The sequence below is a fragment of the Marmota marmota genome, unplaced genomic scaffold, assembly GCF_001458135.2.
Source record: "Marmota marmota marmota unplaced genomic scaffold, marMar, whole genome shotgun sequence".
Lineage (NCBI taxonomy): Eukaryota > Metazoa > Chordata > Mammalia > Rodentia > Sciuridae > Marmota > Marmota marmota.
The window spans coordinates 36880582-36907365 of NW_025999977.1; the positions used below are offsets into that span (position 1 = coordinate 36880582).

The window sequence follows — 26784 nt, forward strand, 5'->3', positions numbered from 1 at the left end:
AAGAGTGTCATCTGGCTGGGCGTGATGGCACATGCCTATAATCCTTGCAACTCGGGAGGCTGAAGCAGGAGGATCACAAGTTCAAGGTCTGTCGAGGCCGGCAAGACCCTGTCTCAAAATAAATAAGAAGGGCTGGGGATGTAGCTCAGCAGCAAAGCACACCTGAATTCAATCCCCTGTAGCAATAGAAGACTGTCATCTTGTCTTCTGGGCCGAATCCTAATGGAGCAACCAGAGAACAACCTCGTGTGGCTTTGAAAGGTACCAAGTGGCACTGGTTCTGGGAACAGATTCCCCTTCCTTCTTCCTGAGATTTTGCCTCCGTCATTTCACATTGTCTGCAGAATGAAGCAAAGGACAAGGAGTGTGGAACGAGACGTAGACATATGTTCAGCGCCAGAATGAAAAGCGGAATGGGATTAAATATTTGTCATGAGGAATCCATTCTACAAATTATTGAGTTGAAGCCTATCCAGGATGTATCAGTGGAAAGGTACACTGAAAATTTACTCTCATGAGATGTAGATTCTCCACATGAGTAAATCCCCCGGCTGTATATTTAGGACCTACCTTACTGCCCTCCCCAGGCCACTTGGTACATCCCCACCTGCGGACAATTTCCCATAGTAGGCATGTTCCCTGGGGCTGGCCCTTGAGCTCAGGGGTTTAGTAACAATGAAAATCTGCACCCCAGGGTACTCTCTTTAATGCTGTATGGAGTTGAGAGGACAATATTGATGAGTTTGGTGGTGGCTCTCTCCTCTTTTCATAGACTGCATTGAATCTTTCCAGTTCCATGACTTTCAAAATCTTCCTACAAGATTAAAATCTGCCCAAGACCAAAATGTCTCTTCATCTTTTCTTAAGTAAATTTTGTAGTGAAGTATAACTAATACATACAGAAAGGACACACTTCTTATGTGTACATCTTGAAGAATTTTTCCAAAGAGAATACACCCATGTTTCTTTTTCCGCAATCAAGAAAAAGAACATAAGCCTTTGCTAGAGGCCACTCTGTGCCCAGCCCCATTGGTACCCGTCTGCGTAATACTATCTTGGCTTCAAATGGTATAGATTAATGTTGCTTGTTTTTGAATTTTATACAAATGAGATTACACATTATATTCTGTGTGTCGGACATTCCTTGCTTGACATTAAGGTATATGAAGTTCAGCCACATTTTGCAAGACATGGTTGGTTCATTTTGATTGCTGTCTAGTGTTCCTTTGTATGGGTATATTACATTTGATATTTCTGTTCAACTATTAGCTCTTATTTGGGGTTTTTCCATTTGGAGCTCTTAGGAGTAGAGTTCTGTGATTAATCTTTCACTTGTCTTTTGGTGACATGTGCATGTATTTCTGTGGGGTGTATTCCTAGAACCTTTCAGAAACACTGTTCCACATTTCTTTCACAAAATGGTTGTGCAGAGTTCCAGTTGCTCCATCTAGGTTGTCCATCACTTGCTGTTGTCTGAGTCTTCTATTGTAGCCTTGCTGGAAGCTGAGTCATGGTATCTTGTTGTGTTCTATACCTGCCAGGTCCTGACAAACCCTTTTTCATCAGCCTGTGGCCAGCCTCATGCCTAATTAAGTGTCGTGTCCTTTCTCTTTCTGTCTGTCTACGCCCTTTGCCCCAGAACCAGACACCAAGCCTGGCTCTTAGTCCCTCAGCAACCTGCTTCTCTTCTGGTTATTGTTGGCATGTTTTCCAACATTTTTGAGGCCGTGTAAGAAGATTAGGGGAGAAAAATGACTGGGCTGAGCATCAGGCTGCCTAGGTCTTCCTAGGATAACACCCAACAACCCTGTTAGCTCCCTGGTGTCCACTTGTGCACCTGTAATAGGTCAGAGATAACCATTAAGATGACTTCCAGCTCTATCTGCTGATTTGTACACACTTCCACCAGTAAGAACATGTGGGCACTGGCTTAGGAGAGGAATCAGGTTGGATGAACCATATAGTAAGTCCTTCGAATAAGACTGTTCCTTCCTTGTATACGTGTAGGACTTTAGGAAGTACTTTCCCATCTCTTTCTCATGATGTTCCAGTAACCTTCTGGGTGAAGGGTCATTGCCATTTCAAGGAAGGATACTGAGGCTCAGGCAAGGGAACTGGTTGACTGAAGTAGAACTTGATCTTCTACCTCTGTGAGCTTTGAGGCAAAACATCTCTGCCACTTTGCTCAAATTCTCTAGACTTCATTTCTTTATCTGTAAAATGGGGACAATGATGGTAGCCAGAGGGAGGTGAGATGATTCATGTCAAATGCTGGGCACAGTCTTTAACTTCTAGTAAGCACCCAGTGACGGTCAGCTGTGCCTGTGAGAAGTCAAATTAGTTTCACGTTAGGACCACAATGGGCATTGGGCCCGTTGATCTTCCTGCTGCTTCACTGATATGGGGGAAAGGCCCATCAGGGAAGCAGGGAAGAAGGGGCAGGTCTGGAGGTGAGAATGGGGTGATGGGGCCCCTGAGTTTGGGAAGGTCCTGGTTCAGCACCCACTGCCCACCTCTGAGCCGGGTACTGTGGCTCCTGCAGGGTGCCCTGAGCTGAGAACAAGGCCGGGTGGGTGGAGGGTGTGTGGGACCAGGCAGGCCTCAGACGGCTTTTGGCGCTGAGCCTTCCACTTGCCTGAATGTCAAACTTACTTTAGAACTGGAAAGCAAAATAAGTGACGAGGCAATTGTGACACCATGTCTGGTGAAGTTTGCACTTGAAAGATACTGAGGATAGAAGCCAAGGCCAGCCGGAGGAGTGATTTAGGGCCCAGGGCCAGCAAGTACAAAATGTGTTTGACAGGAGATGAAAAGAGCAGGAGAGGAGATGACAGCTGTGGGTGGGAGACGCGGTGGAGAGGAGGCCCCGAGCCCGCCATGGTGACAGACAGTGGGATGGCGCGAGGAGGGCCACGTGAGGCCTGTGGCGGCTGGAAAACCAACTGAGGAGCACATATGTGACAAGTGGAGGGAGGGCCCTGCAGGGGCCCTATCACTGGGCCAGCGAGGGACCTTCTGTGCTAGCAAGGGTGAGGTCTGTGAGTGCCCTGTCCCTGGATGTTATACCGTGTCCCTGTTGACTGAAGCTTTATTGTAGCTAAAATGTTCTTACTTCTGACCTTGACCGACCCCTGCAAGAGCCCTGAAGCTCCAGAGCAGACATGCTGTCTCTGCACTCCTGCGGCCCCTCCTCCCTGTCTCTCCTCTGTCCATCATGTGTGCGTTTCCTCTGCTCCTTACCCCAAACCTCGCGGTGCCTGCCTGGGCCACCTTTCTAGACAGCTGCTTCCTGTTTGCCTAACATCTGCTCCATCCCAGGAAGGCCCCCTCATTCATTCCCCTTTTGACCCAAGCCCAGGTCTGTGGAGTCATCTCCCTGTCACCCTCCTGTTGTTCTGTCTGCATCCTGGATCCTGTGGGTCTCTACGCTGGCAGCTGAACTCTGCCCTTCTCTCCTGCCTGGGAGACAGTGGCAGCCCCCACTGCCCTCCTGGTTGGCCGTGTGCCAGCCGCATGCCTTGTTCGCACCCCAGCCACCAGGAGCTTTTCTAACGTAGACACCCTTCACCTGCGGTTGGCTCAGGAGCCTGACTTGTCTATACCCCACCCAGAAGCAAGCCAGGCTTGCTCCCCAAGTGTCCTATGTACCCCAAGACTTGGGACCTCCTTTATTCTCTGTGGTCTGTTTTAGGTGCTCCTTCATCTTTCAGGAATCTAAGCGAAGGGGCCCATTTTCAGAAACATGCCTGTCCCCTTGGCCTGAGTTGGCACCTGCTCTGTACGCCGACGCCTCCTCTAAGCAGCACGCATCTCACTGTGTTGTGAGCACAGTTTACCTGCTGTCTCCTCCCACACCTCGAGTGACATGGGGCAGGGACACTGACTACCTGTGTCCCCAAAGCTGAGCACACTGCCTGCCGCTCAGACACCGTTCATCGCTATCAGCCCAGTGAATAGAGGTCCAGAAAATTCTTGAGTTATCTATTGAAAACAATGTTGGAGCGCACAGGAGTGGGAATGAATCCTCAGAACAGAGGAGAAAATCAAATCGCAGGAAATTTAAAGCCACCTTCACTCCTCAAAGAATTCTTGTGTTCACTCGTAAATCCAGGACCATAATCAGCAAACACTTATTGATCATCCTCTGCCCCTGACGTGTGGTAGGCACCTTATATATGTGCTCTAGGGTAAGCCTCCCAACTTTGCTATGATCCTGGTTTTAGAGATGAGGAAATTGACTCCAGTAGGTTGAGTAACTGGCCCCTCGGGGTGTCAAATGGTAGGAAAGCATCCCAGCCCACAGGAAGGCAGATCTAGCTCGGAAGATAGACGGCTTCGTGGAGAAGAGAACAGGTGCACCAGGCAGTCCCCGGGAAATGCAATGTAGGGAGACCCAGAAGGGAGGGCGGTGGGACCAGGGAGGTGTGTGAAGCCCTGAAGGTGAGGGGGTCACACGTGGGGAAAGCAGGCTTGGGGAGATGAAAGTGAGAGCAAAAGCAGATGGAAGAGGCAGATTCAGGGGCCAGGTTGTCTCAGCAGGGGGGTGACTGCCAGAAAAAGTAGGAGCCTGTGCTTTTCACCCTCTTCTGAGACCTTGGAAGGGCACACTGTTGGGAGTCCCTGAAGAAGAGGTGCCAGACACTTGGCCCTCAAGCAGACCACTGCTGAGCTGGAGGTGCCACGTCGGGCCCCTCCTGCAGTCACCTGCTACACATCTGATCTCAGCTTCTTCTGTGTGAGGAAGTTGCCCCTCACTTCCCAAAGGGGGGAGTGACTCTGCCCTGAGCCTTCATCTGGAAAGCCTGGGAAACGTCATGAAATCGTCCAGGGATCAAGAGGAGAAGTCATTCTTAAGCACGTGAGAGACGCTCAACCCCAGAAATCTCCAGCAGGCTACCAGTTTTCAAAACACACAATGGAGAGACATGTTGCACCCCCTTGCCCGCAAGGAAGACGCAACACTCAGGAATCTTCTTTCAGTAGTTTATTTCAGGCCCTTGATAGTTCTTCTTCTCCCCTCTCGGATGCCCCTCCCAGCCTTAATAAAGCATCTCAAGCCCCAATGCAAAGCAGCCACGTGGAGCTTTCTCATAGGGTGATGAAAAGTCATGCGCCAACTCTCCCAAATAAGGAGTTGTTTGTCACAGACCACAGCGGAGCCAGCGCCATCTTGTAATGGCGACCATAATTTGCATAAATGGCAGAAGCGGCTCACCACAGAGACAGGCCTATATGAAATAGGGTTTGAGAGAGTCGGGGAATCTAGATGGTCCTGAAGGGCACTCTGATGGAGCTGAGGACATACAGACAGGGGGCCAGGCCACTGCTTGAACGCTGAGGCTCTGCTGCTCACGGACTCCGACCCGCAGCCCCCTCCACGAGGAGAGGAGGCATCGCAGCACCCACCTCAGAGAAGTATTGTGCAGATTTAGCACTCTGGGAAAAATACCTGAGACAGAGTGAGGATTCAATAAGTGTTATCTATTATTACTGTTGTGATTCAAGCCGCGGCTAAAATAAGACATGAAGGAGCCGTGGTCCCAGATGCTGAGGAATCTTTTTCAGGAAACAGTTCAAAAATAAGTCTTGGCTCACCTCCATTCTCTATGGTCCCAGTGAGGTTCTACTTTTGCCTTTGGAAAATACTCTCCTTTGCACACACATGTACACACACAAACACACACATGCTCACATACACACTGCTGCGGTCTAGGTAGTGTTGGTACCAGATGATATGGGGCCTGGCAAGATCCCAAGAGGATCCTCTTCATGGCATCCAGAGAGCTCTGCAGGTCTTCCTGGGGAGAAGGACCTGCCCCTTCCCCATAGTTTCCACCCAGCTTCAGCATCTCACTCATTTCCAAGGGGCTGGTCAACATTTGAGACCAAAAGTAGTTGTCTGGGAAAGCAAAGGGAGCCTGGTGCAAAGTGGAGCAATGGTCTTTTGTAGAAGGTCTAACACAGCCAGAGGAGTGAGTCTGCATCCTCTAAGTTGGGTGGGCATTCGGAGCCCAGATTGCACCTACCTACACAGGCAGCAGAGGAGCCCAGGAGCTAGGCTGGGGCCAGAGATCAGAAAAGCCCCCTGACTGGTGAGCATTGGCAACACCAAGAACAGAGACGGGTCTGCTAGTCCCAGAACAAAGAGTGGGAGCTGTCCTTTCTTCTGGTGGTACTTATACTGTCTACTGAGCATGGGTAGTCAAAGGTGCAGCTTGATTAAGTGGAACACACCCTTGAACTATGCTTTCAGATACCAGTTGGTAAATGAGTGCAGGTCTGATTCATGGAGCTAGGAGACAGAGGAGATAATGAAGGACATTTCCTCAAAGCTAAACTTTACAATTTTAAAGGGCTATTAGTTATTCTGAGATTGTGGCCTTTTCTGTTATTTAAACACCCTTTCTTTTATGAAATGACGATGGTAGATGATAGAATTTTTAAAAATATACCCTTTCCTACAAAGTAAAATGTTGCAAAACTAATAATGGTTTCTGTAATGTTTTTATTTCATTCTTACAAAAGAATCTAATACCTGGAAACCATTGCCTGATACTCATGTTGGCATTTTAAATTATATACAATCTGAAATTCAGTGACAACTTAGGACAACAGCATCCAATAGAAATAGACGTGAGCCACACGTGTAATTAAAATTTTTTCTAAGAGTCATGTTTTAAAAAAAGTAAAAGAAGAAAGCGAGATTAATTTTCATAATTTATTTTATTTACTTCAACATATCCAGATGTTAACACTTCCACATGCAATCAGAGTAAAAACAAACTAGTGAATTATTTTACATTCTTTTTTATACTAAGTCCTGGAAAACTTGTGTGTGCTTATGCTTACAGCACAGCTCCATTCATAGGAGACACATTGCCAATGTCTCGGTAGCTGCGTGGGGCCATTGGCCACCACATCATAGGTGCCTGTCTATAAGACAGTGTCTGAGCCATAGTGGGATGGGATTCAGCCTCTCCTCACTTTGGAAGCATTGGTCACCTTTCCTGGGACTTTGGTAAACAAGAAACCCCTGTCTTTTAAATCCAGTGACTGTTCCTAACAGAAAAAGCCTAGGAGGACAAGTGCCATCCCAGGTGTTCTCCCAGGACAACTTTCACCCAAGATCCCTTCCTCTCCTCACCATAGCGCCCCAGCTTCTGGACTCTTCAGTTTCTTTTACTGGCTTGATCTCTGCTACCCTCCTGACCTTGACCCTCATTCTCTGTATCTCCCTCTTGCTTGCAAATCACCCATGGCATGGCAAAGGATATCCACCCCCATCGTGGCCCCATGAAAACCGCACCTACTTCCACCCTACTGTCCACTCATTCTTGAGACATTATTGTGTGTCAGCTGTGTTTAGTCACCATGCCAGGTACTGGGGTTACTGCCACAAAGAAGTCTTTGCCTTCATCGCAGCTGCAGTCAGTAGAGGAGACAGAAAAGTAATTTCACAACACTTGGTAATAAATTACAGCAATGGGGTTGAATGCATGATCCTAGAGAAGCACATTGGAAAAGCCTCAGGAGATTGAGAAAAGCTTCCCAGGGGAAGTAACTTCCAAGCCAAGATTAGAAAAGGGAAATAAAAAAAAATAGCCAGGCTTTGGAAGAAAGCAGAGTGCATTTCAGACACAGGGGGAAGAGAGGGCACTTGCAAAGGTCTATAGGGGACAAAGAGCAGGTTAAACAGAGTGTGACTGGTGCTTTGAAGGTGCAGCAGGCAGGGGTCTGAGGACTTCAGAATCCAGGGCATTCAAGGATGGCAAGCCATGATTAGGAGTCTCGACTTTATTTTGTGTTAAGCATCATCGAAAGGTATAAATGATAGTTTCAGAAAAATCATTCTATCTGCAGCACACAGGATAGATTGGAACAGGATAAAGAAAGGAAGTTGCTGCAGTCGTTTAGAAAAAAAATATGATGGAAATGTGGAGAAACAGCCAGATGGAGAGATAAGGAAGAAGGATTGACAAGATTAGGTTTAATTGGATTGGATGTGGGGGAGAGGAGGGCAGGGTGGGAGAATATATCTTCAGCTTGGGCACATAGCACATGCAGAGCTAGAGAGCACAGAGGGTCAGCAGTCTTGGCCAAAGTGTAGGAGACAGAAGGTGGGTGACCAGATCATTCATGGGGACATGCAGGGGAAGGTGTGCATCAGTATGTAGGTTAGATGTTGTTAGCAAACAGGTGAGGAATGGAAGGGTTTTAGACAAATAAGATGGTCCAGAGAAGAAGAAAATTGAGAAGTCCTCAGAGTTTTTTGCAAAACCCCACATTTAAGATGAGAGAAGGAAAAGGAAAGCCCAGAGGAAACAGCCTATGAAGAGAAGAGCCACGCCGGGGGGCAGAAAACTGAATGCTCAATAGAAGGCGAGACCCTCAATGCCAAGATAGAATTCAGTTCCCATTGGATTGAGCAATATGGAGAAGGAACAGGGACCTTGATCAGAGTGTTCTTGGAACAGAGTGTGGTAAAGGGCCATTGAAGGCAGAGGTGGCCAGTAACCCACCGTGGGCTGGGCCTGAAGCCTCCATGTGTTGTTGGATGGGGTCCCCAAGCCTGAGTGCCTTAAGGAAACAGCAAGTCCAGTTGCCAAGAAGCAGGCGAGCTTAGCCCTGCCACTAGGGGGCTCACTGCTCCCAATCTCCCTGTCTGTAAAAAAGGAAGCTGGAGCCAGTGTTTTCTAAACTGATGTCCCACAAATTTCTGTTTCATGGACTGTGTGGCATTTTGATAAACATATATCCAATAAGTATTTGAGTGCCAAATTTTATATGAAGAATCGTGTGCTAATAAAAAGGAAAGAGTGTAAGGGGACAGATGGAGGAATGGAGGGATGGATGTAAGGTTTGGGAACAGAAACTTGGTAAAGAGTGGGCTAACAGAACTCGCAAACTTTTTTAACAGGTTCATGAGCATTTGAAAATCATAAAAAAAAGTATCATCCAGTATTGAGTATTTATTGTTTCCCAACGACTCTTTTCTACTTTAATCACCAAGTGTGCGTAGACATCCAGAGATACTGCCATCAGCTTGACTTAATTGGGGATCTATGTGTGTCCCCTCCCCACCCCTGCCCTCAGTCTAGTATTGCAACAACCCAGTAGTTTTCTTGGAGCCACAGACAGAAGTCTTCTAGCTGTTGGTAGTTCAAAAATAAAAAGACTGAGCCTTTAAGAGAGTCTGGACAACAGGGCTTCATCATAGTGTTCCCCTTCTCTAGTTAGCATCTCAGTGTGTCCGGAGAGACCCCATGGGCATTCTTCCTTTGCCAAGAAAAAAAGGACTTGCAGATCATCATATTTGGGATCATCATTCTGATGGACCGCCTTCACTTAATCAGACAGTGGAAGTGCCCTAGAAGTGTCAAGGTGTAGCTTTTCTTAAGAATCAGATGTTATCAGAAGCAGACAGCGAAACATCCAGGAAGGGTCCTCCAAGGAGCAAGAAGTGAACAGCAGATGTGAAGCCAGGTTAGTTGAGAAAGACTCCACCAAGAACAGAGTGGTGTTAGGTGAAGGGAATGCATGTGTTGGCCTGAATAGGCTGGCCCTGAGTCCAGGTGCCCTGCAAAATGGACTTGTGCTCAGAGAAAGGAGGAATGTCTGTGTTAACACCTAGGACACCCTTTTGACTCTGGGCTATGGAACAAACTAACTTCTACCCTAGGCATGTGGAATGGTACTAGTTAAATACCATCCCCGGGTGAGAAACAGTCACTCAAATAGTGGCTTCCCTCTGGATGTAGGAGCCCCAAGGCATCCCTCCCTAGCACCATCTTGTAATGGAGGCCAGCAGAGTGTGAACAAATGGTCCCATGGGGAACCTGGGGGAGTGGGAAGGATGGGAATGCAATCACATGGCTCTTCCTCCGGGTACAGGGAAATTTGCCTTGTACCCTTGCACATGAGTAACCATGTTGAACTTGTTTTTCTTGCATAGCTAAAGGTGTCCTGGCTTTTTTTTTTTTATCTATGACTGTGTAACACATTACTTCAAAACATAATGGCTTAAAATATCATCTCAGTTTCTGGGGGTCAGGCATGGCTTAGGTGAGTCCTCTGGTTCAGGCTCCCTCCCAGGCTGCTATCAAGGGCTCCTCGGGGATTGTAGTCATCTCAGGGCCTACTGCAGGAGGACTGTCTTCCAGGCTCACTCCTGTGGCTATTGGCATGATTCAGGTCCTTGCCACGCGGGGCTCTCCATCATGGCAGCTGGCTTCACCAAAGCATGCATGCCAGTCTTTTGTGATATCCCCCTGTTTCAGCATATTCTGCTCTTTTGAAGCCAGTCAACAGGTTCAGCCCACACTCAAGACAAGGGGCTTCTACAAGGGTGAGGTTTTTAGAAGCTGCCCATCACTGTGCCCAGCCAAGGTCCTAAGCAGTTCGCCTCTCTGCTTGGACCCATTTATTCCTTTCCAAACACACTGGAATTTAATAACATGCTAAAAATGTGGCATCGTAATGGAATGGCCAATCTCAGCACTGCTTTAAGTATCTTTTATGGGACACGGGGTTTCTGCAGCTCTGAGTGAGGGTGAGTGTTGAGGCTAGAAGTGGGAGCAGTACGTGTTTATGTGGATGAACAAATTAATCTGCATGTGAAATCCCAATAAAATTGACGTGAAATAAAAATTTCATGCCTTACAGTGTATCAGTGTTGCCCATGAAATGAGATTAAAAGGAATTTCTGATTTTGCAGTTGTCATACTTTTTAGACTGCTTGCAATTTTTCCCTTCTGAGGAGTTGGGTTTGAACCTAGGAGGTCAGCCCCAGAGTTGGCGTTTTATATATTTTTATTCATCTTCCCTTTCCTCCTAGCTGAGAGCAGGTGTCCTTAGATAGAACAGAGCTGGGGGTGGATTAGATGTTCTCAGCTCTAAAAATGAAATTTGTGCTTCTAAAGGCCAGTAGTAACAAGTTCTCTGCTCCTTGTCCTGAGTGAACTGACATTCGGGGAAGGGCACTGGGCCAAGAGCTCCTCCTTGTCCCTTCTTCCTCACCCACATCCATCCTGAGTTGGGCTGTGGTGGTGAAGAAGGAGGAGAGGTGAGTCTGTGAGGCTTCTGCTGGACTAGAACAGATGGCAGAGGTAGGGACAAGAGGAAGATGCAGGGGACAGAGCATGTGTACCACCCTACCTGCACCAGGGATCCACAGTGTCACTCCATTGTGGACACACAACTCCCCTAGAATGTGAGTCCCACCCCCACTGGACATCCTCTGCCTGTGTTTCCTGTTGCCTCTGGCTGTGAAATCGAGGGACATGGAGCATATGGAGAAGATGACTTATTCATTTCCATGGCCTGGGTCTGACCTCTGCAGCATGTGCTGGAAGTGCAGAAATTGGCAGGAAACTCTGATTTCTGTTCAGGAACAGATGTTCATGAACCATCCCACCCAGGGCCTTTTTGTGGGCACATCCTCCCCACCCTTCCAGGCCTCAATTGGGCATCGTGTAGAAACCCCTGTTAGGATGTCCCTGTGGTGGCCCAGCCAGTATTTTCACCATCTTCCTTTGCAAGAGCAGGAGCCTATTCTTCCCTCTTGGGCAACAGCTGGTTTCTGGAACTCAGTAGAAACTGCTTCTCTAGATGCTGATTTGAGTAGGGGCATATGGGTACCCCCCCAGTATACAGGGGTGCAGAATGGACTTTAAGTAACGATTAGGACAACCCTAGCAGGGAGAGCATTATATGGGACAGAAACCCTGGAGTCCAGCAGGCCTGAGCTCCAGTCCCCTCTCCTAGCTGTAGAGAGTTGGTCTGTCTGTGCCTGAGTCTCCTGTAATGAGTCTATAAAACAGTGTCACCTCCCAGAGCTGCTGTGAGCATTAAATACTCGAGGTGCTCCATACAGCACCTGGTGGTAGGGGTCCCACAAGTGTAATTTAAACACACTCCACAAGATGGATAGTGCTGTTGCCATAAACCAGGGACTAAGTAGACCAGGAAGTCACTGGCGAGCTCCCCAGAAACTGAGGTTCAACCCAAGACGTCCCCACCCAGGCCTGTTTGATTCCCAGTAGGTCATGTTACATATTGATGCGATCTTCCCCCATTCAGTAACTGTCCTCCATCTCCCCTCGAGGATGCCAGAGCCCTGCTTCACGACTCAGAGCCCTTGTCAATTCTGGGGGAGCCAGTGTGGGTCCTTTTACACCAACATCATAGTAAAATCTGTGCTTTCTCTTCTGTTTCAGTGAGCAGCCTCCTTCTCCATCACTCCCTCCTGCTTTTATGCCCGAGAATAAAATTCTGAGTGTTTATAATTCATGAGCAAGTCTTTCCTTCCATGGAGGCAACATGCAGCTAGAGGAAGACCATATGTCCAGAGAGTCGCAGCTCCTGGATCCTGGCCCCCGGCTCCCTGGCAAGCTGTGGGACCACCAGGAGCCCCACTGATAAAATGGAGACAAGTGTGATAATCATCATCCTCTGTTTTCTAGGCGGCTGTGCTATTTCATGAGCTTGTGGGATAAACAGCATTGTGTACATCATTATAGAACTGCCATAACTGACAGCAGGGGTCACTGTGCAGGCTCTGATGTACTCATGTTGTCACATATTTGTGTACCAGGGTAGGCAGGAGGTGGTGGTGGAGTGTGGGCTTGTCCTTCTCAGGTCTCAGGTTAGCATCTCAGAACACCTCTCTGGAAACATCTCTGGCCAGTAAGTGGCACTGAATGCCCTGATCTTGTTGGTCTGGGAGGCTCATTGAGCCCACCTTAACAAGGAGAAATCTAGGGTCTCCTCTGAAGCTTTCTTTGAAAAGAACAAGAAATCACATGTTAGAAATCGACTTAGAGCAGCGTGCTATCAGGAGCTGCTGTGGCCATCTGCCGGCACCCCAGCCTGGGTCCCCACACAGCCAATGCCCCACCTTCCTCCCGGTTGCAGGAGATGGGTTTGGCACCCCCACCCCCACACGGATCCTCCCTGCTCACCAGCTCTGCTCTTCCGTAAAACCCCTGTATCTTTAATAAATTACCAACATGCTTTCTGTACTGGCGCCAGGGCTCAGCCTTGGCCGCCTTCTCTATTCCCCTGTGCCCCTGGGAGAGCTCACTGTTGGATTTGTCTTTTCAATCCCTCCCACAGAAAGCCCACTGTCTGGGCTGACTCTCCTCATGGCATCCAGCATTAAGGATTTTTCTCGACCTCAAGGCCTTTTGCGAGAGCCCAGTGCTCATAGCCTGTGGGCCGGACCTATTATGGCAGGTGTGCAGTGCTCAGAGGCTGATGGGCCCAGCCAGCACAGTACCCTGGGCTCCTTGCCTTGGATCAGGGAGAGTTCACAGGAGACACTAGGGATGAGCACCAGCTTGGGAGTCCCCTCACCCCATTCATATACCTGCCATTTGATCTAAAGTCAGTTCTGCCTCCCCTTACCTCATCTGCAGAGGGGAGGTTCTCACCTGTTGCTGTGACAGTCAGTTGAGGCAAGAGGTGAGGTTTGGCTCTGTGAGCTGCAGCAGGGCAGGGCGGTCCCAAGGAGTCCTGAGTGTGAGACACCACCCTGCCATCTGCCCTCCCTGGGCTTGCATGCGCAGGGGACCTCCCAGGCTTCCTGTCCAGTCTCCAAACAATACTTACTGAGTTACCAGTTCTGCCCATTCAGGGGGTTGAATTGGGTCATCTCCAAAGTCCCTTCATTTTCTACCCCGTGAGCTTATGATTCTGGTTAGTGCCCACCGCCCAGGGATGCTGCAGCCGTTCTGCTTTCTAGCTGGGATAACAATTCTAGCCCCCGTTTACTTGGTGCCTACTGAGTCCCAGGTGCCCTTTGTGCATTATCTGCTGTCTTCACAGCAAGCCTGGGAGGGAGGGAGGGGTTCATCCACATTTTACAGTTGACAACATTGAGGCTCAGAGAAGGTAAACAACAGGCCCAGGGTCCCCAGGCAGTTCTCAGCAGATCCAGATTCAAATCCAGGCATCAGGCCCCGGTTCCTCTCACTAACGTTGTTGCTGCATTCTTTGAACCCTCCCTCCTCCTGCCTCCCTCTGCCCCTCACCTGCTGTTGGAACAGGATGGAACCACTCACCAAAGACCCCTTCTCCCGTACTTGAAAGACCTGACCATGTCACACAGACAGGCAGTCACCTGCAGATTTGGACTGCTGTTAGAAATAATGATAGTTCCTATTTTTGAAGCATCTGCTTGGTTTGGATATGAGGTGTCCTCAGAAGCTCCTGTGTTAATGCAGGAATATTCAGAGGTGAGATGGTTAGGTTATGAGAGCTGTATCCTAATCTGCCCATCCTAGTTTGACTGAGTGGTAACTGTAGATGGGACATGGTTGGAGGAGGTGGGTCACTGGGGTCATGTCCTAGAAAGCCGAAGGGCTTTGGGCCAGCCCCCTTTCACAGATAAGCACCCTGCAGGCTGGAGAGGTGGGTGATTCACTCAAGGTCCCATGCTGGTGGGTGGAGTCCAGACCCCTAGGCCAGGAACTGTGAAATGCTATATTCCATTTTCTGTCTGCATACCCCTGCCTTACCCTGTGAGATTCAGCACCTCCTTTCTGCCTTCTTTACCATTCTAGATGACTCCAACCCCTGCCTAATTGTGTGCAAGCTTCTGTCACTGTGCATCGACACACTTGCCTCCCCAGCTAGCACCTCCAAGACAGGGAAAGTGGCTTCTGTCCCCCAAAACTCTTTCAGCAGATAATAACTCCAAATACTATCATTTTGCTCCAGCTTTCTCCTCAATAACCTGCATCATAAAAGCCAGAACTTGGGGACCCGCTGCCTGGTAGCATGTGGAAGAAGCAGCCAGTCCCAAGGCAGTGTTCACAGTCTGCCTGCAGGAGATTTTTCATAGCTTCTTTCCTGGGACCATAGCAGCCAGGAGGAGCTTGGGGCATGGCCACTGGGTACATCTGGGTCCTGGCACTGTCTGCCTGCAGTCTCTCTGCTCTGGGTCTCTTTGCCCTTCCTGTCTCTGAGTAAGATCAGGAGGCTCTGGGAGCCTGACTTACTACTCTCCCTTTCAGAGATGGCTCCCCTGACTTCCCGCTCAATCCTCATGGTGCTGAGCATGCCCACTGTTGTTCCCCACTGCATGGGCCTCTCCAAGCCCCTTCTTGCAACTTCCCACCCCTGACCAAAGGCCAATCCCATCTGCCCTCCTGGCTCCCCACTGTGCCTAGCTCAGAGTCTGGGCTGTGTCCAAACATAGGCAAGTCTAAGGCCTCTTCTCCCTGGGACTGACTCATAGCACTTTCCTTTCCTTTGTATGATAGTTCATTTTTTGTTTATTATATATATATAATTATATATATATGATAGTAGAGTATATTTGAATTATTATATACACATGGAGTATAACTTATTCTAGTCAGGAGCCCATTCTTGTGGTTGTACATGATGTAGAGTCACACTGGTCATATATTCATATATAAGGATAGGAAAGTTTACGTCCAATTCATTCTACTGTCTTTCATATTTCTATCCCTTCTCCCTTCCCTTCATTTCTCTTTGTCTAATTCAGTGAATGTCTATTCCTCCCCTTTCTACCCTCCTTTGTTGGGTGTTAGCATCCACATATCAGAGAGAACATTTGACCTTTGGCTTTGGGGACTGGCTTATTTCACTTAATGTGATAGTCTCCAGTTCCATCCATTTACCTGCAAATGCCATAATGTCATCCTTCTTTACAGCTGAGTAATATCCCATTGTGTGTATATACCACATTTTCTTTATCCATTCATCTGTTGAAGGGCACCTAGGTTGGTATCATAGCCTGGCTATTGTGAATTGAGCTGCTATAAACATTGATATGGCTCCATCACTGTAATATGGTGATTTTAAGTCCTTTCTATATAAATCGAGGAGTGGGATGACTGGGTCAAATGGTGGTTTCATTCCAAGTTTTCTAAGGAATCTCTGTACTGCTTTTCGGAGTGGTTTCTCCCTCTCCCCCATTAAACTTACTAGCATAAAACAAAAGTCCTGGGCCATCTTTGCCCTGTCTGTGCTTTAGGAATTTGGAGCAGCTTGGCTGGGTCGCCTGTGCTGACTCTTTAGGCTGCAGTCAGAAGTGTGCTACTGCTGGTGTCATCAAAAGGCTTGGAGGGGACGGGTGGGTCCACTTTGAAGGTGGTTCAATCAGATGGCTGACAGGTTGGTGCCAGTGTGGGCAGGTGGCCTCAATTTCTCTTCTTGTGGGTGTCTCTGCAGGACTGCTTGGGCATCCTCACAGCATGGCAGCTAGCTTCCCTCCACACGGCCAAGGCAGAAACTGCAAGGCTTCTATGATTTGATCTTGGAAGTCACTCACTGTCCCATCCACCAACTCCTATTTGTCATAAGAGATGCCTGATTCAGTGTGGCAGGGGGCTGTGCAAGGACACGAAGACTAGTAGGTGGGAATCCCCAGAAGCCATCTGGGTGACTGGCCACCACATCTTATAAAATCACAAACACTAAGACGGCTATGACCCAGGAATGCATTTCCTGACTTTGTCTCTCCCTCAATATGCACGTGGTATACTTAAAGCTTGTTCTAGGAACACAGATATAAACAAAGTCATGAGTCCTTCCCTAGAAAACTTCACGGTCAAGATGAGGAGACAGTCTCACTATGAGAAATGCTAGAGAACAGATATGTACAGAATTATGGGAGCACAAAGGACAGGTCATTGCCAATCCAGAGGAGTATGGAATGCCTTCTCAGCAGAGGGACTATCTGCTCTGAGTATTGAAAGATGAATAGGAGCTCCTTCAGGTGGAGGAAAATTTGAGAATAATGATTCATTTAGCATGAGCCATGGCTGCATAGGAGACTCCAATTGTGAAAAGTCTAAAGGCTATGATAGGAAGCCGGAGTGTACGCATCAGGAACCACGGAGGGGCTTCAAGCCAGAGGAGACCTTGGTGGGCAACACAGGCCTGCAGAAAGATTGGATAGGTGGCTGCTGCCGTGGTCCTGCTGCCGTGGTCCTACCACGGGGTGGACTGCCTGAGCTGGAGCCGTGGGGGTGTAAGGCAGGGTACACGCAGAAGGTGGGCTGGCAGGATGTGAGATGTTGTCTTGGGAGGTGGACCAGACAGAGAGGGCTGCATACCATGACTTACCCTTTCCACCATCTCTTGCCCTGGGGCCTCCTTCCCTGACTCCTGGCTGCCTGCAGACACTTCCTGAGCAGGACAGCCTGTCCTTCTCTGAATAACTTCTGTGCCGACCCCATGAGCCTTCAGTGTTTGCTCCCCTCAATCAAACTCCTCAGTCATCAGGGAGGCCACCGGAAGGCAGGACTATTGATTTAGGGCCGAGAATCCCTGAATGTTTTTGGCCACAGACTTCTTTAAGAATCTATTGAAAGCCATGAACCATCTTCCCAAGGGGGAAAAATTCACATTTGCACAAAAAGTTTGCAAACAATTTCAGAGGGCTCCACCCCCTTGAAGCCCATCCCTAGGTCTCTGGACCCCAAATTAAAAGACCAGGAAGAAATGGGGAAATGCGAGTAAATGTCTGACTCCCCAAACATCTGTTGTTTACTTCCTCGTTCACTGCCCCCACCCCTGCGCATAACTGGGTGACCCTAAAATAGCGAAACCGGAGGCAGCGTTTACCCAGGGATGGCCCCTCGTGGCACCAGCCTCACTTGGCGGGTTTATTTCCATTATCTTAGTCATTTTTGAGCTGTAGGCTACAATTTTCACTTGCAGCGAGGTATTAAATTGAAATTACCCTGGATGTAATTGTCATACAAAGTCATCCTGGGCACACGGAAGTGAACACTTGCTCAAGATGGGGGTTGATGACTGACTCTGGGGCTTCAGGGCTCTGCCTCTTTAAACACGCCAGATCTAGGTGTGTGTGGCAGGAGCTCCGCACAGTGTGGTAGGCAGAGGCTGCAGGCCCAGAACATTCCGCCATGAGGCCTCTGCCGCTGAGATCTGCTGGCTGGCATGAGCAGGAGGGCTAGAAGGGCACAAATGCAGGAGCAGAGCCCAAGACTCAGAGTTGAGAGTATGCAGCTGCTACGGACCACAGTGCACTAGCTCAGGTGTGCACCATTTGTTTGCTATATCTGAACTTCCTTTGGCTCTAAGTCCAAGTTCCTCACAAGGCAGCTGAAATCCAGCTCAGTCATTCCAGGTGCTCTCTGCCTCCCCTTAGGGCCAGGTGAGGCCCTGGGACTGACAGGGTGCTAAGTTACTGGGGCGGCCCCACCAGAGGCCAGGCTTCTGTTCCTACCAGTGGCCTCCCTGATGCAGTCCCAGCCCTTTAGGTCTGCTCTGCCCCCAACGGTCTTAAGTGCCTTGCACTTACCTTCCCAGGTGCACGCTGCTGGTGTATTGCACAGACCTCCCGCCCACCAGCATCATCATCACCTTTCACAACGAGGCCCGCTCCACCCTGCTCAGGACCATCCGCAGGTAAGGCAGCCTCCCGCCCCTTTCTCACCGGCAGTCCACCCTGGCCCCTGCTTGGCAACGCTGTGTCTGCTCACTGGGTCACCTGATAAGAGGACTGGGCCCTTCTGACTACACACTGGGTCACTTGTGTACCCTGGGAGAGGCCATCGCCCCATTTATGGAAAGAAAGTCAGAGGCCCAAGGTTGGGTAAGTCAAAGAAGCTCATAGAGAGTGAGCAGAGGAACTGGTCCCAGAGCCCTTACCCTTCACCTGTGCCAAACTGCCTCAGGAAGGAGTTCTTATTTTCACAACTGATGGAGAAACCAAGACCCAGAGACGCTAAGAACAAATTCCATTCCCATCACCCAGCTGGGATCAGAACCCAGGTCTGCCAAAGACTGCCCCTCCCTGTACCCCTCTCTCCACAGCCTCCCTCCTACCCGCAGGGCAATGGGGGTGTGGATCAGAAAGGCCACAGGTCATCACTTCCTGGCCACCTGCTTTTGATTCCAACTCTGTTGCCCTCTGGCCTTTCTGACTCTAATTGGTCCATCTGCTATGGCTGGCCTGTGGCCTGTGTATGGTTTTTCATGTGGTCAAACCCCTGTGAAAGCCCCAGCAGAACTCCCAGAACAGAGCTGGGACCCAGAAAGCCTGCCCAGGATCCATCCCCAGGTTATCAGAGGACCTTGGTGATTTCAGACCACTTCATACCCTTCCCTGCAGGCAGCTGCCCTACCCTTCCTTACACAGGCCCCCAACAGCGTCTGCATTGTAGTTGGCAGAGAGGGCAACTGAGCCCCAGAGCTCAGAGAGGTTCTGCCACCCTCAGGCAGACCTGGGCTCATGGCTGCAGCTGGGGAGGTGGGGAGGCCATTGCTAAGCGCACTTTACAGCCGAGGAAGCTGAGCTCTGGATATCCTAAGGCAAGGTCTGCAACACACGCCCTGGTGGAGCCCATCCCCAAGCTCTAGGCAGTGTATCAGATGGTTCCCTGATGCCACAGAGAAGAAATAAGATTAAGTGTGGGCCACAGAGAGCACCAAGCACAGCAAAGTCTCTCGTCACCTCTCTCAAACCAGCCATGCTCCCCCACTCTCCCTGCACACCAGAGGGACCCTGTGCAGGGCAAGTTCCAGGTGAGGGGAAAGGAGCTCAGCATAACTCACCCTGGAGGGAGGCACCAAGCTTTCAGCTCCGCCTGCCACTGAGTGATGAATGTCCACTGTACAGGATCAGTGCGTCCCTCAGAAACACAGGGAGGGACCTGCCCAGGCATGCAAGAGGCCGCTGTGTCTGTTGCTCACATGTCCTTGGCACTTGACAGCTGTCTGCCTCCAGCAGCCACTGGCTCTGTCCTGGTTCCCACATTCACACCATAGGTCACTGAGTCGAATTTGATTTCCCAGCAAGAAAGTGTTCGAGGTCACTATTGGATGTCACCACGAGTCTCAATGTAGATTGATAAATTGCCTCACTGACTTGAATACTGCAGGTGTGGGAGAAACAGGGATGAGGGGCAGCCTGGCATGAGCGGGTCTCCTCTGGTGAGGAGCGAGGAGAGAAGGGAATCTGTAGGCTTTCCAGGCCAAGCAGGTACCCAGTGGAGCAGAGGGGGCTGATTCTGAAGCACTGGGTTTCAGCCCTGCTACCAGGTCATCTGCTGGGCACCTGGGCACACTTATGGAGCAAATTCATGAAAGCTCCAGCCTTCCCACTGCCTTGGTGGCTGCTCCAAGGTCATGTCTGGGCATGTCTGCTAGAGGTTTCCATGAGGACACAGCCTTCCAGAGAGGCTCCTGCTTTTCAAGAGTGTGTGTATGTGTGCATGTGAGAGAGAGAGACAGCATGTGCTCACACATACATCGCCAGCAGAGTCTTTCTCTGGGCCCCTTTCTGCACACGACAATTATAGCAACTACTGCACTTTTCCCTCCTGTCATTTTCAGTGATCTCTGTTGGGACAAGGACTATGTCTTATTCATCTCTTAGTTAATCTCCCTGTGATTCAGGTTGCTAGCCAAGGAAATGAGAATACTCAGGCTGCCTAGTGCACAGGGTTGCATGAGTTAATTCCGGTAGAGACTGAGAACTGTGCCTGGTGCAGAGTAAGCGCTCCATCACTGTTAGCCAGCCCTCCAGCTGCTAGGCTAGTGAGCTCTCAAAAGAAGCTGTGGGGTACTTAAAGGGCACTTGGACTCAAAAGTCTTGAGTCAAGTCCCTTCCCTACCACCTCCTAGCTCTGTGACCTTGGCAGGTTATGAACCACATATGTAAAAGCGGTGAGGAAAATATTTTGTGGGTTTCAAGTTCTTTAACATTCCTGACAGTAAATTTTTCTCCTGGGATCATCTCAGATACTTGGGGGACATTATAAGATAATCAGGACCAGGGGGCTCCCAAAGCCCCAAAACACTGTGTTTATATTCTCAGGAGCATTTTAGCCGCTGCCCTCAGACCCTTCCTCTTTAGCTCTAACACATCTCTCCTCTTCCTGCTGCTTCTCCATCTCTTTGTAACAGTAAGAAACATTTAATGATTTAACAGGTGACTGCTTCCTGAGCCTTGTGGTCTACAGGAACCATCTCATCTCCCACTTGGCTTGGAGGCTCATGCCGTGCCTGAGCAGGGAATGTGCACAGGGTGAGGAGGCCCACAGACCTAAGGTGGGGAGCAGACAAGCCAGCCCTGAGCTTTCTGAGTTCCCCAGTGGGGCAGCCCCAGCTCTTCTGTGAGCTGGTCTGATGGACGGCTGCCCCATGCCCTGTACCTCACTGTTAGGAAGGGGCTTGGGGCCCACTGACACCATAACTTTCAGAAAGCACCCTAGAAGCTCCAAACCACTTGGTTGAGAGCCATGGGCCATTTTCTGACTCCTTGCAACTTTCAATATGACAGGCCTCAAGCCCCACCCATGTGTGATGCACACAGAGCACAACAGGAACCTGAGAACCATGTGCCAACGGACACGTGCTTACATCATCTGTAGGTTGGGTGGAAAAGAATTTTAGGGTGGGGACAAGGAAGAATATTTCTAGAAACTTCCACGCTTTCAGATTCCCTTCTACCCCTGGTTACAAAAATAAATTACTAGACGCTGAGATGCCATAAACAATACTTCCTATCTTTCTTTTGTCACTGATGAAAGGATGGTCTCTAAGAAAACTTCATCTTTAACTTTCTAGAATTCTGGATGGTTTTGCTGCCAGGCTCTCACAAGGGAAAGATGCTCCAGGAACCCAGGGAGAGTAGGATGCCCCCCTCCTCCCTCCCCACTGTGCCTGCTGCTCAGCACTTGGCTTACTTCTCTCTACCCATCCCTGCCCAGGCCCTCTGGTCCCCTGAGCACTTTTTCTTAGCTGGAGATCTGGGAGGTACAAAGGCGCACATGGGGGTTCTGAGCCAGGGTGATGGGGGTAGGGTGGAGAGCATCACAGCCTTGAGGAACGAGGGACTTGCCCATTTCAGGAGAGGGAAAACAGGCCCTAAAGAATGCTTTACCTTGACCACTTGTGTTACTCAGCTTTCTATCACTGTACAAAATACCCAAGAAAAATCAGCTTATTTTGGCTCGTGGTTTCAGAGGTTTCAGACTATGGCCACTTGGTCCAGTGGCTATGGCCTATGGCTTTGGCCTTTGACCTGCAGCAGTAGCATGTGGTGGAGGAAGACTATTTGTTCCATGACTGCCAGGAAGCAAAGAGACAGAGGAAGGGGCTGGGGTCTCAATATCCCTTCAAGGGCATGGCCCCTACGGCCCCTAATTTCTTTCCCTTAGGTCCCACCTCCTCCTCAAGTTTCCAATGGCACCATCAGCTGGGGACCAAGCATGCCACACACAAGGCTTTGGGGATGTTTAAGATCCAAACCATAACACTGGTGTTCCAGCCAGTGCTCATGTCTATGTGAGACCCAGGGCTCGTCCCTTCTCCTTGAGGGACCATTCAGCTCTGCACCTCCCATGGGGGTCAGGAGCATGTGTGGTCTACCGCTTTACATCCTAAATCTTCTTGCTGTTGCTTTTGCTTTTTGGTAATGCCCTAGACCTAGGGGCGCGTGTTCTCAGGTAGAAGTGGTGAGGAATTTGGACTCTAGGGCCAGGTTTGCCTAGCTCGGCCCCAACAACTGCATGACCCTGGGCAAGCTGCTTAACGGCTCGGCCTCAGTTTCCTTTTTTGCAAAACAGGTACTACTACTAAGAACTCCCGGCATGATTGTGGGGGAGACTGACTAAGTGGTGGTAGATAAAGGACTGGGAGCAATACAGGTGGTGACAGGTGTGACTATGGGTCTCCAGTACCAATAGACAGTAGTATTCTAATGCAGTAGCTTTTCAGCATGAGCAGGTGTCAGAAGCTCCTGGAGGACTTCTTAGAACATGGTTTCTTGGGCTGTAGCCCCAGAGATTCTGACTCAGTCTGGAGTGAGGCCCAAGAATTTGCATTTCTGACAAATCCCCAGGCGGTGGTGATGCTGCTGGCTCAGGGATCAGACTTTGAGAGTCACAGCTGTGCCTCATGCCTATTGCAGTCAGTGGCTTCAGTATTCCTACTCTCAACGCCCACGTTCTGAGAGCAGCTGCTGTGTGCCAGGTTTGGTGCTAGGCTCCTGTCATGCAGCCGCCGGGGGAGCAGCGGGCCTGAAGGCTCAGTCCTGCCTATAGCTCTCCCGCAGGCAAGTGGAACTACACAGACAGAGCACTTGAACCCCAATCTGTCTCACTCCAGAACAACGAGACTCAACTGTCAGCCAGCCTCCGGTCTTCATTCAGCTGGTATTTATGGAGCGTTTGATAAAACCTGCCTGCATATAGCACCGTGGAGTTCATGAAGCAATTTCAAATACATTTCCTCATTTCATACCCACAAAAGCCTGTGAAGTAGGTCAAGTATTAATATCGCCTGCTTTTACAAGGAAAAGGTAATTACAGAAAGAAAGGGAGGCTGGGAGCTGACAGGCACCTGGTTCAGGACTGCACAGCTGGTGGGAGGGGCCCACCTGGCCTGCCAGCCCACGCTGCCCACTTTGCCCTGCTGCCTCTCGGGGGCTCTGTGGGCCTCACAGTGAGGGCACAGCTGATAGCAGCAAAGAAGGGAGCAGAAGACATAAATGCTGCCCTTTGGCAGAGAGGTGAGCTATACATAGGAGACTGTTCCAGAATAATCCCAGGGAGAAAGTGCATATGCCCCCGTGTGCCAGGGAGGTGAACATTCACTGCCATGATGAGGTCATGTGAGGAAGGACATGGGGCAGCTGGAACAGGGGTGAGGCCAAGAGCAGCCACCCTAAGCTGGGGAGAACCAGGGACTCTAGCAGAACCGGAGAGAACCTGGCAACCCCCAGGGCTAGGGCTGTGGGGATGAGAGTGGGTATGCAGAAGGGAGGGCACTGAGGACCACCTGGGCCAGGCCACATCCCCTGGGCTGGACTTGACCTTCTTCTCCATCCACTCCAGATGCCCAAAGCACATGCTCATCTAAGGCCCTCTCAGCCTTTAGCCACTTTTAGGGAGACCCCACCATCACTTCAATTGCTCTGATTAGAGGAGCAAAGACAAGCCAGGTGTTACCAGGAAATGGTCTAATTAGCACTTACTGCTGACGATTCTTTTTTTTTTTTTTTCCTTTTCTGTTTTAAACCCTGGACATTTTTTATTCGCTAATCATCTCTCAGTTCAACCAGCGTAGAGCTGCACGCGATTTACCTTTTGATGTTCACAGAAGAGAACTCTTGAATTTCAAAGAGCCGGCAGGGATTTGGGGGAATCGAATGCAGAAGCTACAGCCGTAATCAAACCTCATTAGAGGTTATTCTTCAAGCGGATTTTTTTCCTTCTGTCTGCCTCCCTTTCCCCTCCCTTTCGCCCTGATTAGGGGGCTGGCGGTTGGGTTTGTTGTTTTCTTTGGGACAATCATGGTAAGCGATCTCCTCCCACCACCTCTAGGTGGTGGTAGAAGGAGGCTGAGGCCTCCTTCCCCTCCTCGTCCCCCACCTTCCCACAGATGGTGACAGTGGGCTCGCGGCTTTGTGTTGGGGTTCCTCTCTGCACCTTACACTAGTTGCCATGGTGAGAATTAAGGCTTCATAAATAAAGGTAGCTCCAGGCAAATTTCCCTTTTCAGGAGCCTCTGCATCCTGCATAGAAAGGGGGGCTGCACCAGAGACAGGCTCAGAGTAGGCAGGCGAGGAGCGACGCTCTTGACCCCTCCTCCAGCGCCCATTCTGGACCCCCTCTCCAACATACATGGGGTCTGAGCTGAGTGGCTTCTGTGGCCCAGGAATGCTTCTGAGAAACCATGAGATTTGGGGGTGTTCAGAAGAGGTGCGGGAAGCAACCATCCCCGGCAGGCTTGAGATCCAGAGTTAATATTAAGCCCAGCTCGTGCCCCTTGAATAGAGATCCACTGCACGGGATGGGTAACAGAAGTCAATTCAATTAAAAAATCATCAATGTTGCACAAAGTAGTAATAATTGCTATCGTTTATCATCGCTTAGTGCCAAATGCTAGGTTAAATGACTTATATACATTTTTTTCCTCTAAGTCTTTTAACAATCCTATGAAGTAGGTACTATTATTATTATTATTATTTTCTAGATGGGATATTTTGCTGCACAGAGTAGTAAAGTAATTTGCCCAAGATTGCACAGCTTGTAGAGAGCAGCTGGAAGGTGACACTCATTTCTCCTGTGCTCATCTTTCCATACCCAGTGCTAAGCACCATAGTAGGTATGCATTGAATGGCCCTTAAGCACATGGCTCTGGGCCAAAACCTATGCTGCACTCTGGCAATAGAGAGGACAGGATCCTCCACAAGAATCCTGCCCTGGGATATGATAATCCAGAGGGGACAGTAGGCAGGTGAAGTACAAAACCAACCACCAGGGTCAGGAAGTGATAAAAGCCATAGGAAGCTTTGGATAGAAACAGCTGAGGGATCCCAGAGGAGGAAACAATTAATTTGCTCTAAGTAGATTGGAAAGCTGTTAGAGAGGAAGTGACATTTGAACTGGTCCTGTGGGCAGCATTGGGCCATTTCAAGCAGTTGGAGAAATGCCCCTCTGTGAATGAGGCAGGACATGTTCAGATAGTGGCACTGGGCATGGGACCTGGTGGGAGGCCCTGAGGAGCATGCAGAGAATTTGGGGTGCAGATGGGGGGGAACCACCGTGGACTTTTTGTCTGTTTGCATTAGTGAGGCAAGTCACTAAAATCATGCAGATTATATCTGCATCTGAAAGCTTGCTGTGTGGCTACAAGGAAGAAAGTCTGGGACTGGGGGAGGCTGGGTCATGTCAAGCCTGAAGCAATAAACCAGATAGAAAAGGGTGAACAGGGACAGAGGTGGAAGAGGTGAAAGTGATTTGAGTGACATTTCCAAATAGAACCACCAGTCTCGCTCACTCCTTGGACATGGGTTTGGAGAGACGGTTGCCTGTTGAGGATGGCTCTTTGATTCTGATGTGGGGGGCTTGGTGTGTGGCAGCAGCATTCACTAAGAAAGGGAAGGCAGAATTCCAGCCCTGCTGGCTCACAGATGAGCAGTGTAACTGGACAAGTCCTTTGGTGCCTCTGAGTTTTCACTCTTCCAGTGCAATCATGTCTGTTTTAAAACTGTGGTTCATGTATACATATCGCCACTAGAAGTCATAATGATTTTTCTTCTTTCCTTCTCACAGCGTATTAAACCGCACCCCCATGCATCTGATCCAGGAAATCATATTAGTGGATGACTTCAGCAATGACCGTAAGTAATATAGCTCACTGGCAATGTAGGCATAGTGTCTGGACCCAGCTCCTGTGTAACAGGCAGAAGAGAGTTCACTGATTTTCTGGGTATGGAAGAAAGCCTGGGTGGATAATAAGCATGGGAGACTCCTGGGCTCAAAAAGGAGATAAATCTTACACTTGAGAAACAATTTCTTGGGTTCCCTGATGTCAGTTTTTGAGGATTCAACTAGCTAAACGTATAGATTCTTGAGTAGGTTGGTTGGTGTGTGAGTTTGCATGGGTAAGCATGCATGCACACATATGGGCAAGTGTGTACACATAGGCACTTGTGTTTGTGTGTGCACGTTTGTGCATGCACCATGTGCATGAGCATGTATATTCTGCAAGCACAGGCCCTCTAACCTACATTCTTAGATGTGGGAAAAGACACCAAAACTTCAAAGGCTCAGTGCTAGGACTGAAAGCCCAGAAACCATGACTGTTGTTGGAGGTTCCTGATTCTAATGCTGCATTAATCTGTAAGTCTGAGCTGAAACTGGCAGGCCTTCTCCTTTTCATTCCCTAAGAGGTCTGATGGAGATCTACCCAGGTGGTTGGGACCCCCCATGGTTCCTCCCATAATCTGCCCGTGGCACAGTGAGCAGCTGCCTTTGAACCTTCCAACTC

At 49.4% G+C, this 26784-nt stretch overlaps 1 protein-coding gene and 1 long non-coding RNA gene across 3 annotated transcripts in view; one reads left to right on the top strand and one right to left on the bottom strand.

Moving 5' to 3' along the window:
- Positions 1-26784, top strand: part of Galnt14 (polypeptide N-acetylgalactosaminyltransferase 14) — a 202449-nt gene that overhangs the window by 134251 nt on the left and 41414 nt on the right. For both annotated transcript variants that reach the window (XM_015479484.2, XM_048804587.1), the window contains exons 3-4: positions 18310-18408; positions 26067-26134. In XM_015479484.2, the coding sequence (XP_015334970.1) occupies positions 18310-18408; positions 26067-26134 (167 nt within the window). The remainder of the gene's footprint in view (positions 1-18309; positions 18409-26066; positions 26135-26784) is intronic.
- On the bottom strand, positions 8973-19622 carry LOC125617213. Its single transcript, XR_007348132.1, has 3 exons — positions 19558-19622; positions 15955-16318; positions 8973-14208 (listed from the first exon to the last, which is right to left on the bottom strand). It is a non-coding gene; the product is annotated as an uncharacterized LOC125617213 (long non-coding RNA).